Source organism: Triturus cristatus, chromosome 1_1 (genome assembly GCF_964204655.1).
Source record: "Triturus cristatus chromosome 1_1, aTriCri1.1, whole genome shotgun sequence".
In the NCBI taxonomy this organism is placed as follows: Eukaryota; Metazoa; Chordata; class Amphibia; order Caudata; family Salamandridae; genus Triturus; species Triturus cristatus.
In genome coordinates this window covers 90,844,999-90,857,049 of record NC_140579.1, presented here as the reverse complement: position 1 = coordinate 90,857,049, position 12,051 = coordinate 90,844,999, and the positions used below count along the sequence as shown (strand labels likewise).

Sequence of the window (12,051 nt, the reverse complement as noted above, 5' to 3'; positions counted from 1 at the left end):
TGCAATAGATTTCGCACTTACATAAAAGGCAGCTGTTGACATTTTGCATTACAGCATTTGCTTAATGTTTCATTAAGGGGGAAAAAAACAATGTCATTTACAATGCCAATAGCTCAAAATAATGTCATTGCGAGACATATTGCATTGCAAATGCTTGTTGGCTTTGAAATTCTGGTCACCCTTCCCTAAGACTACTGATAAATGTAATTTAATGCACTAATTAACTCCAGTGTTCTGAAGTAAATCACTTTCACATTAGACGTTTTGAATTTTGAAGTCTTTAGTACATTTTTACATGTCGATTTACATCCCAGCAGAGGGCTCGGTTTCTGTCACGGCGCTTAGAAACAAGCCATTACACTTGCCTACAGCTCTCTGCTCGCGTATTTCCCTGAGATACACTCCACCCTGGGGCAGCACCAGCCGTCCAGGAGTCGGGGCGGCAGGGGCACAGGAAGGCGTGAAACACACAGACGTGTAAATAAATGGCCTTTGGAGGACCGGCGAGGCTGCGGAAGACTTTGATGTGAGACGACAGGTCCATGGGCGCGTCTGTCCTGGAAGCTGCACAGCCAATAGCAGGCGACTTGGGAGGAGGTTGGACTGTTAGTAATTAAATGATTTAATTACTAACAGCCCAACCTCCCCCCAAGTCGCCTGCCGTTGGCTGTGCATTTAATTTAAATCTCTTTCCGCCCGATGGGCGTTGCGCGCCTGAGTAGCATGTATGTAGCGCTTTCTGCTCTGAGGATGTGCTAAAGCACTTGGGTACGAGACGCCAATTTCTCTTGAACGTGATTTTATACCCACATTTCATGCTGGGAGATCTTCCAGCAGAGAGGCCGTGAGCTGCTGCTGAGGAGCGCCGCGCTCTGGTGCGAGACGTGCCTGCTCGGGGGAGGGAGCGGCCGCTTGCTAGGAGCCCCCGCCCTGGTGACCATTAATTCTACCTGAACGGTGCAGGGAGGACAGCTGGAGGCGGCGGCGTGACTTAGTGAGTGGTTCCACGGAGTCTGCTGGGGGATGCACCTGTCCTGGTAGTCAGGGGCTCTGCTGGGAGCTGCACCTGTCCTGAGAACTAGGGAGTAGGGGAGGCTTCACCTCACCTAAGTTACAGGGGTCGCGGCTGGGGCTGCACTTGTCCTGAGAGCCTGAGGCACTGCTGAGGGCTGCACCTGTCCTGAAAGCCAGGGGCACTGTTGGGGGCTGTACCTGCCCTGGGAGCCAGGTGCGCTGCTGGGGTCTGTACCCGTCCTGAGAGCCAGGGGTGCTGCTGGGGGATGCACCTGTCCGGAGAGCAAAAGGCGCTGTTGGGGGCTTCACCTGTCCTGAGAGTCGGGGCGCTGCTGGGGGCTGCACCTGTCCTGAGAGTCAGGGCGCTGCTCGGGGCTGCACCTGTCCTGAGAGCAAAGGGTGCTGCTGGGGGTACACCTGTTCTGAGAGCCAGAGGCGCTGTTGGGGGCTGTACCTGCCCTGGGAGCCAGGTGCGTTGCTGGGGTCTGTACCCGTCCTGAGAGCCAGGTGCGCTGCTGGGGGTGCACCTGTCCTGAGAGCCAGGTGCGCTGCTGGGGGTGCACCTGTCCTGAGAGCCAGGGGCGCTGCTGGGGGCTCCGCCAGTCTTGAGAGCCAGGGGCGCTGCTGGGGGCTCCACCAGTCCTGAGAGCCAGGGGCGCTGCTGGGGGCTCCACCAGTCCTGAGAGCCAGGGGCGCTGCTGGGGGCTCCACCAGTCCTGAGAGCCAGGGGGGCTGCACCTGTCCTGAGAGCAAAGGGCGCTTTTGGGGGCTTCACCTGTCCTGAGAGTCGGGGCGCTGCTGGGGGCTTCACCTGTCCTGAGAGTCAGGGGCGCTGCTGGGGGCTGCACCTGTCCTGTGAGCAAAGGGTGCTGCTGGGGGTGCACCTGTCCTGCGAGCCAGAGGCGCTGCTGGGGGCTTCACCTGTCCTAAGAACCACGGGCGCTGAGGGGTCGCTACACCTGACCTGTGAACCAGGGATGCACCCGATCAGGAAGTTAGGGGGATGACCAGAGACCTAGAGGAGGGGGCACCTGGCCAGGGAGCAAAGAAAGGCGGTACCCAACCAGAGTCGGGGAGACTGTAGCCATCCAAGGAGCCAGGATGCTGCATTTATCAGCAGGAATACAGAAGCCTGCACGCTGCTCGGGCCTTCATCTCAAGATGACCGTAGCAGGCTACCTGCTGCTATGCGGTGAGTGATGTCAAGTGTTTCTACTTAGGGGCTACTGGAGAATGTGCTCACTGAAGCGTGTGCATGATGCTGTTACCTCTAACAATTTTGGTTCTTCTGTGATGATTAACTAGTGTTGGGACACATAACATCAGCAATTCTCAATTTTGTCTTCTGTTTCTCCATAAGCGGCTGTAGATTACTAACATGGCTAGTGGAGGATAGGGTTGAATCAATGGGACTCAACCTGCTGAATGCTCCTGACCCAGGAAGGGTTTGATTGTGGGCTGAAACATGTCGACAATCATTATCAGAAGGTGTGCATTGTACACACCAAACTGAATCTTTTGTTGTTAACCATAGAATGGGAGGAGGTTCCATTTTTAAACCTGACTAAACGTTTGTCTACATGTGTGGCCCCTTTCCTCTGTAAATCCATGCCCTTCCTCTAACTACTCAGTGACTGTAAGTAGTTTGTTTCAGAAGCTGATGATTGGAAAAAAATGCCTCTCTGAGAGCTTCTTGGGGATTCCACCACCGACTTGGGGATTGGTTTTAGCGAGGAGGAGCCCTGATGAACCATGCCTCTGGTAGAAGGGGAGGGTTTCCTCCCTCTTTAAGGAACGCTCCAATGGAAAATCTGACAAACTCCATCTTTGCATCACCCTAACTAAGTATGGCGGACACTCTGAGGCTCACCTCGCTCCACAACACTGGTGCGGGTTTCTTACATATAGGGAGGATATATTGTTGTTGATTACACATTTGTATGAAGCAGCATTGACAAACCCAAAAGTTCCATTTTTAATGAGCTGATTTCCGCATGCCTGTTGTTATAAAGACTCCTGGAACAGGTAGGTGAAGTTCAAGTAACTCCTTTATTACGGCCTCCACTCTGGAACCTCTAACATGTAGCTGTCAAGGCACAGCTGATGCAATCAGGCTCCCTCGTCAACATTCCGAGGCAGCCTCTGGCTCAACTGTAGGAACATTCCAAAGGTAGAGCAAGGAAGGGGGGTAGAGAGAGAGGGAGAGGGAGAGACCAAAGAGGGTACATAGAAATACTACAGTGCAAATAGTGAAAGAGGGTGAATTATAACACATCTTCCCCCCCATAAACCAATGAAGGAGAGAAAATAATTCTATTGCATAACAAAGTCTTTATGCCATTTGGGTGAAACAGTAGGTCTTCTGGTACGGCTCCTTGGAGGAGTGACAGAGTCTTCAGGTCCCCCAGATACTTGGGAGTTTTCCCGATTGGTGTGTTCTGGGTTCAAACATTTAGCCAACCGGTCCATGCTCCAGTTTTGGCCATTCTCTAGAACCACAGTGTTGTTTTTGATCTTCACTATTCTTCTGGGTTCATAGAACTTTGATTCATGATCCCCTGTGAGAGTGGGTTTCTTCACAGCGACCCAATCGCCTAAAGACCATTTTCGGTCTTTTGTACCAAGCTTATGATCATATCGGTCTTTGTAATTCGCTTGATAGGCAATTTTAGGTTTTACCTTGTCAAAAGACTGTGCAGTTACCTCACCACCCCCTATCCAGGTAGGAAAGAATTTTGTACTGGGTTTTCTTCTCCTGAGCGATGAAAAAGGGGATATCCCAGTGACTAAGCTGGGAGTGGTGTGGTATGCCCAGAGCATATCTTGAATAGAGCGTTCCACAGGTAGGTTGTTGATGCAAGCAAGCTGTATGTTCTCCTTTACCATTCTATTAACCCTTTCGACTAAGCCGTTTGCACGAGGACAGTACAAAGCTGTTTTTAAATGGGTTATGGCTAAGCTGGTTAAGAAGTTGGACATGGCTGACTAGGTGAATTGTACACCATTGTCCGTGACCAAGGTGGCCGGAATGCCTTCAGTGGTGAAAGTGTCTCTCAAAAAACTGATCAGGGATTCAGTAGTTGTTTGGTGTACCATTTTGATAACTACCCAGTGAGAGTGGAAATCCGTCAGAACAAACGCAAATCTTTTGGTGACACCACTCTTATTGATTGGGCCGATAATGTCCAGTGCCAGTTTTTCCCATGGTTTGTCTGGAATGGACACTGGGGAAAGAGGTGCCATCTGGGTGGGTTTGGTTTTATCACTGTTGGCGCATATGGTACAGTTCTTGACTTTAGTCTCGACCATAGAGTCCATGTTGGGGAACCAATAGTGCTCTCTGACTCTATTTTTTTTTTTAAGGCTTCTCCCTAAGTGGCCCTCATGAACCAAGTCTATTATTTTGTCTTTCAAACCTTCAGGAGGGATGATTTTGTTATTTCTCCACATGCAACCATTATTCAAATTGATTTCATGTCTTACTTCCCAGAATTTTTCTAGGTCTTGGCTGATACTTTTACGCGAATCTGGCCAACCATGAATAGTATACTCTTCAAGACGGGAAAGTGTGGCATCTTGGGTCATGCACTCGAACCATTCCTCTTGCTTTATTGTGGAGGAGTGGACCAGTAAAATTGGATATTCTGGTGTTTCAAAGTTTTCTGAAAGGTCCAATGGTGCCCTCGAAAGGAAGTCCGCTGCGGTGTTGAGGTCGCCTGCGACATATTCTAGTTTAAAAACGAATCTCTCAAGGCCTAATACCCATCTAGCTACCCTGGGTGTGCTGTTGGATGATCCTTTAGATGAACATGTAAATGAGGGGCTTGTGGTCGGTGCGAACGGTAAATTTTATTCCCCACAGGTAGAATTTAAAATGTTTAATCACCCAAAAGCAGGCCAGGGCTTCCCTCTCTACGACGGAATAATTCCTTTCTGAATTGTTAAGGGTGCGGGAAGCGAAAGCAACAATGCGTTCTCTTCCACCTATGACTTGAGAGAGGGTTGCTCCTAGGCCTTTATTGCTGGCGTCGGTGGTTAGAATGGTTTTCCTGGAGGGATCAAAAGTGTACAAGTGAGGGGCATTTAAAATGTTTCTTTTAATGTTTTCAAAGGCTGCCTGGTGTACCTCAAGCCATTTAAATGGAGTATGGTTTTTAGTGAGCTCCCTAAAATCATTAGAAATATCAGAAAAGTTCTTAACCTATTTGGCCATGTATTCTGCAAGACCAAGGAAGTATAATAGTTCTTGCTTGGAGGTGGGTGCATTAGCTTTTTCGACCGCATTAAGGAGGCTTAATTTGTGTTTAAATCCGTCCCTAGATATGGTGTGCCCCAGGTAATCAACAGTGCCCACACCGATTTTGCATTTTTTCCTCTTTAAGGGTAAGACCCGCCTCCTTGAATCTCTCTAGTACTGTCCTGAGTGAGGAGTCATGTTCATCCGGGGTTGCTCCCTAGATCAAGACATCGTCTTGGAAGCACACAGTTTTGGGGACCCCATCAAGAATGTGTTGCATTATTTTCTGAAACACCGCTGCCGCGAGTCCGAACGGCATTCTGAGGAACATGTATGACCCCAGTGGCGTGGTAAAGGCCGTAAGATCTCGGGAGTCGGAGTGTAATTCTACCTGGTGGTAGGCGCTTGAAGCACCTACCACCAGGTACACTGAAGCAAGTGGCCTCCCCCATAGTACTTAAAACCTCATGCATGCTTGGAAGTGGGTGTCTTTCAATGATGATATTATCCTTAAGGTCTCTGAGGTCGATGCATAATCTAATGTCATTCCCGTGGGCTTTCTTGGCGATGACCACAGGTGCGACCCATGCGGTGCAATCTACTGGTTGTATTACACCGAGGGACTGTAGTCTGGCTAGTTCAGTTTTTAGGGGTTCCCACATAAGGTGAGGTATGGGCCTAGTTTTGTGTGCAATGGGTTTGGCATTAGGTTTTAATTTTATTTTATGTTGGAAATTCTTAAGGAGTCCTAGATTAGAAGTGAAAACCTCAGGAAACTCTTTGACAAAGGTTTTACCCTGGGTGGAAAAATCAATGGTGAGAACTTGCTATGGGTTGTTAGGGTCCAGTTTTATTCCCAATTATGTTGGATGTTGCCAACCCAGGAGATTGTACCCCTCCTCAACTATGTAGACTTTACCAAGGGTGACTCGGTCTTTGAATGAAATTCAGGTTTTGACCATGCCCTTCAAAGGGATAGATTCTCTAGTGTAGTTACTCGGGGAAATGTCAGGTTTAGTAAGTTCACTTTCTTTACAGAGGTTCATATTTTTAAAGTCAGTAATGTTCACTAAGGTGAAGGGGGAACAAGAATCCGCAAACATGTTTATTTTCTTGCCATCCAACCCAACCTTGCATTGCGGGTAGTTGATCTGATTGACGGTGCTGGAGTCTCGAACTTGGAAGAGAATCTTCTTCACTGACTGAATATTTTATGCTCAGGAGTGACCGCCGCGCTGACCTGTTTGCTGTGACAAACCCTAGCTAGATGGCCTTTCTTATTGCATTTCTTGCAGATAGCTGATATGGCTTGGCAATTGGGATTATTGGCAAGGTGGTTGCTACTACCGCACCGGTAACATTTAAGTTTGTTAGGGTTGTTGTCACGGGTAGAGTTGGGGGTTTTAACATTTTTAATTTTGCAAATACTGTTTTCATTAGAAGCTTCCGCAATCTCCGATTCAACAATTTCTGACACTTGGCTCTGGACTGAGTGGGGTTGTTCAGGTAGTTCAGGATTAGGTCTAATCTCTTTCATGCAGATTGTGGTATGTTCAATAGATTTAGCCAACTCTATTGCTTCTTGTAAATTGGGTTGTTTTTGCAGCAATTTTTCTTGGATTCTACTGTTATTGGTGCACCTCACCATCTGATCCCTATTAAGAGAGTCGTTGAGTTCTCCTAATTGGCATAACTCACTAAGGCCTATGAGCACAGCTACATAGCTGGAGATGCTTTCATGTTTCCCTTGGACCCTACAGAAGAACTTATGGCGTTCCAGGACAATGTTAACTTTGTCTCCAAAGTGAATTTCCAATTTTATTAAAGATGCTTCATAAGCATTTTCATCCTCTTCTAAGTCAGGTTCAGGTAGCGTATCAAAGACTTTTCTCCCATGGGTACCCAGATTGTGAAGGAGAATGTTGTCTTCTTAAAGCGCTGAATTTCCCCCCCCAATGGCAATCAAGTACGATTCAAAGATCTTGACCCATTCTTTCCAGGGAAGATTGGGTTCACCACACTCATTTAGAAAAGGCGGGGGCTGGGACATGTTAGCTGCCGCCATTTTGGACAAGCAAGTGTAACAGCTGGGATAAACTGGAAAATTCTATATATAAAAATATACACATGTCCCCACACAAGGTTGAAGTAGATATGAAGAGAAGGATCCAAAGGATGACACGCAAATGTAACGAAGTGTGCGTATCACAGGAGTAAGGGAGGAAATTGCACAAAGGTGAAAAGGCGGTTCGTGGAAGGGAGAAAGGGATAAAGTGAGTGTGTCACTGAAGAGCAAGAGACACACAAAATGGTGTGCGTGTCACCGGTGAGCAAAATAAAGGAAAAAAAAAAAGGCCCAGATGGGAGCTGTGCCAGTCAGCGAACTGGCGAAGAACTCCAGCGTCGGAAGAACAAGGAAGAAGGAATCCCTAGAAAAAACTGTGCCTGTCAGCGTGAAAGAGGCTGGCAAGCAATATCTGTGGAAGGATAAAAATGCAAGGATAGAATTCTGGGAAATATTTCTTGACACTGTAGTGATGGGGGCAAGGAAAGCCTGAAAGCACCTTACACCATTATTGTTTTAAAACTGGCAGGAAATTTTCCCTCGATGATAGACAAGCAGCAGCTGTGCTTGTCAGCGGTGATACCTAGAATGGACAGTAGATGGCAGTGTAAACTAACGAATGCTCCCAAGGAAACGCTGTTTGAGAAAACGCTGTGTATCTTGGCAGTTCGTGATGTAGAGAAATGAATTAAAAATTTGCAAACATTCGTGACAAGAATTTTCAATTCTATTAAGGACAAGGAGGCGAGGATTATGCTTTCTCATTTCTTTATTAGAAATGCCCAGCAGCCAATCAGAACCGTTTATGAAACGAAAAAACTACAGTACCCATGAGTACCCGGGTACCACGTGACAACCATAGAGTCTCTCCTATAAAAGGTACAACAGTAGATAGTACGTCCTCTTTCTTTGGTGAGGAGCAGTTCACATGAAAAACATGAAATCCAATGGAAAAAGAAGCAAGCCAGGAAACCAAGTCCATCAGCCACAGTCGGTGATCATCCTGACGCTAGAAACACAGCAAACGCCGAACAGAGGAAGGCAGCAGATGATCCAAGCGGATTAAACAGGATAAACAGTAGAAATCACTATTTCGGGTCAGAACCTGAAAAGAAAAGTACAGCCGTAATACTCATCCAATAAAGAGAGTGAAGGCAATAAAAGGGAAGGGTAAACATTGAGAAATACAATGCATTGTCATAAATCAAATGCCACTGTGACAATGATAAACATGAGAATCAAACATGAATTTGGGTGGGATAATCCTCGCCTCCTTGTCCTTAATAGAATTGAAAATTCTTGTCACGAATGTTTGCAAATTTTTAATTCTATGTCAGGACAGGAGGCTCCGATTATGCTTGTTCAAAGCTGATCCACCACAACAGAAGCAATATGTGCGATAGGCTTGTAATAAAAGGTTTTGAACATAGAATCAGAAGACCAATCTGCGGTTTTCATGATGTCCAGTAATGAAACACCCATCGAGAACGCTTTAGAGGCCATGGCCCCGCGAGCCGAGTGAGCACCAAAAATGGAAACATCAATTCCAGCCTCAGATAAGAGCCATCTAACCCAGCGAGCTAATGTAGCGGGAGTAACAGGACGAAAAGGTTTTTGCAAGGCAATAAGTAATTGACCCTGTGCATCAGAACGTAAAGGTGCAGTACATACCTCGTAATCCTTGACACATTGAACAACGCAAAGGTTGGGGTGATGAGGAAAGGAAGGATAAGTAACCGAAGAGGTAGCAGTCTTGGTGCGTTTAGAGATTAGAAAAGTGACACCCTCAGGTGTAAATCTGCGACCTGCCAAGTCTAACGCCCGCACGTCAGACACTCGTTTACAAGAAACGAGACATAACAGCATAGTCAATTTAGCAGAGAGCTGTTTACGAGAAAGTAAGGAATTAGAAGGCCAAGCCTCCAAAAATCTCAAAACAATGGAGACATCCCAAAGCGAGACATATTTAGGGCACGGAGGGTTCGCTAGACGAATGCCCTTAAGCAATTTGGAAATTAAAGGATGTTCACCCGCCGGTTTGCCATTAATGGGAACATGGGCGGCAGAGATGGCGGAACGGAAGTTGTTGACCGTACGATAGGCCAGACCAGAAGAAGCGAGAGAAGCTAGAAAATTAATAATCAGAGCCACATCAGCTGAAGCGGGATCAACTTCCCGCTGAACACACCAGTCACACCAACGCTTCCATGAGGCTCTATATCTTTTGTGAGTACTGGGAGACCAGGCGTCACTGATGAATTTGGAAGCGTCGCATGAAAGGCCTGGGAGCGACCAGCGATCCCCGAAATTCGGCACGCCAACAGTAGGAGATTGCCGGATAGAACCAGGGGATGCGGATCGCCTAGGGGATCCAGCAACAGATTCCACTTCTGGGGAAGAAGGAACGGAACCGCACAACACATCTCCAGAAGGTCCGGGAACCATGGCTGAGCTCTCCACAGCGGAACAATGAGAATCAGCTCTGTTTGAAAACGTTTCGAGTAGGCCAGAACCCTGGGAATCAACATGAATGGGGGAAAGGCGTAGCACAGAGTGGACGGCCAAGTCTGAAGAAATGCATCTGTGGCCAGGGCTTTCGGATCCGGCCTCCAGCTGAAGAATAGAGGGAGTTGAGTATTCAGGCGAGACGCAAACAGATCTAGGTGACAATGACCCCAAGTCCGACGGAGAATGCGAAAAATGCGCGGGTGAAGGCGCCAATCGCTGAAGTCGCGAAGATGGCGAGAGTTCCAGTCCGCAATCTGATTGCGGCAACCGGGAAGATATTCGGCAATAACTGTGATCTTCTGTTGAAGACAGAAGTGCCAAAAATCCTTGGCGATCTCCGCCAAAATCTTGGATCGTGTTCCCCCCAACTTGTTGACATACCGGACCGCTGAAACGTTGTCCATGCGGAGAAGAATACAACAATTGGTCTGATGAGGGGAGAAACACCGAATAGCAAAAGACCCCGCTAGAAGTTCTAGGCAATTGATGTGAAGAGACAGTTCCTGGGGAGACCAGCGACCCCCGGTGGAGATGGGGCCGCACCTGGCTCCCCAACCCCAAAGGCTGGCATCCGATTCTATCACCAGATCTGGAGCGGAGCCGAACAGGGCTCGTCCATTCCAGGCCTCCATGTGGTCCAACCACCATTGCATCTCGCTCTTCGCATCCTCGGAAAGAGGAATCAGATCTGAATAGCGAAGACCTTTTTGGAGGTGACGAATCTTCAATCTCTGAAGTGCTCTGTAATGCAGCGGACCTGGGAATATCGCCTGAATGGAGGACGCCAGGAGACCGACTACACGTGCTAACGACCTCAAGGACACAATCTGTCTGGAAAGAACAGATCTCAATTCTCTCTTGATGTACCGAATCTTTTGGTGTGGTAGTAATAGTTGACAGGATAGGGAGTTCACTTGAAAACCCAGAAATTCGATTACTTGAGTAGGATTCAAGATAGACTTCTGCGGATTGACTAGGAAACCCAGGGATTGTAGAAGGTCGATAGACCATTCCAGATGGGTTAATACTGTGAGGGGTTTGTCCGCCATGAGAAGAATGTCGTCGAGATAGATTATCAGGCGGACACCCCGAGCACGCAGACATTCCACTACAGGCCTCAGAAGTTTCGTGAAGCACCAGGGTGCTGACGAGAGGCCGAATGGGAGAACTGTGTATTCGTACCATATTCCCTGCCAACTGAATTGAAGAAAACGACGATGAGGCTCGTAAATGGGAATGGAAAGATAGGCATCCTTGAGGTCGAGCCGAACCATCCAGTCCCCTTCGCGCAGAAGATCGCGCAAAAGATGGATCCCTTCCATCTTGAAGTGTCTGTAAACTACACTTCCGTTGAAATCCTTCAAGTTGAGGACCAGACGATTGCCACCCCCTTTTTTCTGAACCAGGAAAACATTGCTGATGAACCCGTGAGGGTGGGGGACAGTTGACCTGATAGCCCCTTTGGCGAGAAGAGATTCTATCTCTGCCGAAATAAACTTTTGGTCCTGAAGAGAAAAATGGAGAGGAGGAGGGGGGAGGGATTGATGTTGGGTCTGATAGAATTCTATTTTGAAACCTTGAACAGTTTGCAGAACCCAAGCATCGTTGGAGATTTGACGCCAGTTCTGGAGAAAAAAACGTATTCTGCCCCCCAGAACCACCTCGGAAAAACAAATCAAACTCACCTGAGGTATTAGAGTCTTGGTAAGCACCTTGGTTGCCACCGGAACGGCCTTTCCGGAATTGACCTCTCCCTTTTCGGGAAGGATAGAAGTTTGAGCGGGTGTTGTAGCCGGAGTCCTGACCCCCGCCTCTCTGGGACTGATAACCTCTCTGGGAGGAGTTACTGGAGCCACGGCCGAACGAGCGTCCCCTATGTCGTCCGGCCCTGGCAAAAACCGGACGAAGTGCACGCTTGATAGAAGCTTGCGCCTTATCCAAACCACTGAAGGTTGCAACAAATTTAGTGAGTTCCTTAAGGAATGGTTGGCCAAATAATAGACCTTGTGCCACCGGACCAGACTCGGAAGTAGAGAGTTCCGCCAATTTTGGGTCAATCTTTAGAAGAATAGAGCGGCGACGCTCACTTGAAATGGCACAATTTGCGTTGCCCAACTGGCAAATAGCCCTCTGGGCCCATTCTATGAGTTCATCTGGATCCACAAGAGATTCTGCTTCCTTGGCCTGAAATCCGAGATCAAGGATCTTGGTGAGGGGTCCCATTAAA

At 47.9% G+C, this 12,051-nt stretch overlaps 1 protein-coding gene across 1 annotated transcript in view; it reads left to right on the top strand.

Moving 5' to 3' along the window:
• The first annotated feature begins 676 nt into the window (after positions 1-676).
• The window catches only part of LOC146869574 (uncharacterized), a 105,312-nt gene continuing 93,937 nt past the window's right edge, over positions 677-12,051 (top strand). The window contains exon 1 of the mRNA XM_085606458.1: positions 677-2,206. Coding sequence (XP_085462584.1) covers positions 2,116-2,206 — 91 coding nt within the window. The 5' untranslated portion in view covers positions 677-2,115. The remainder of the gene's footprint in view (positions 2,207-12,051) is intronic.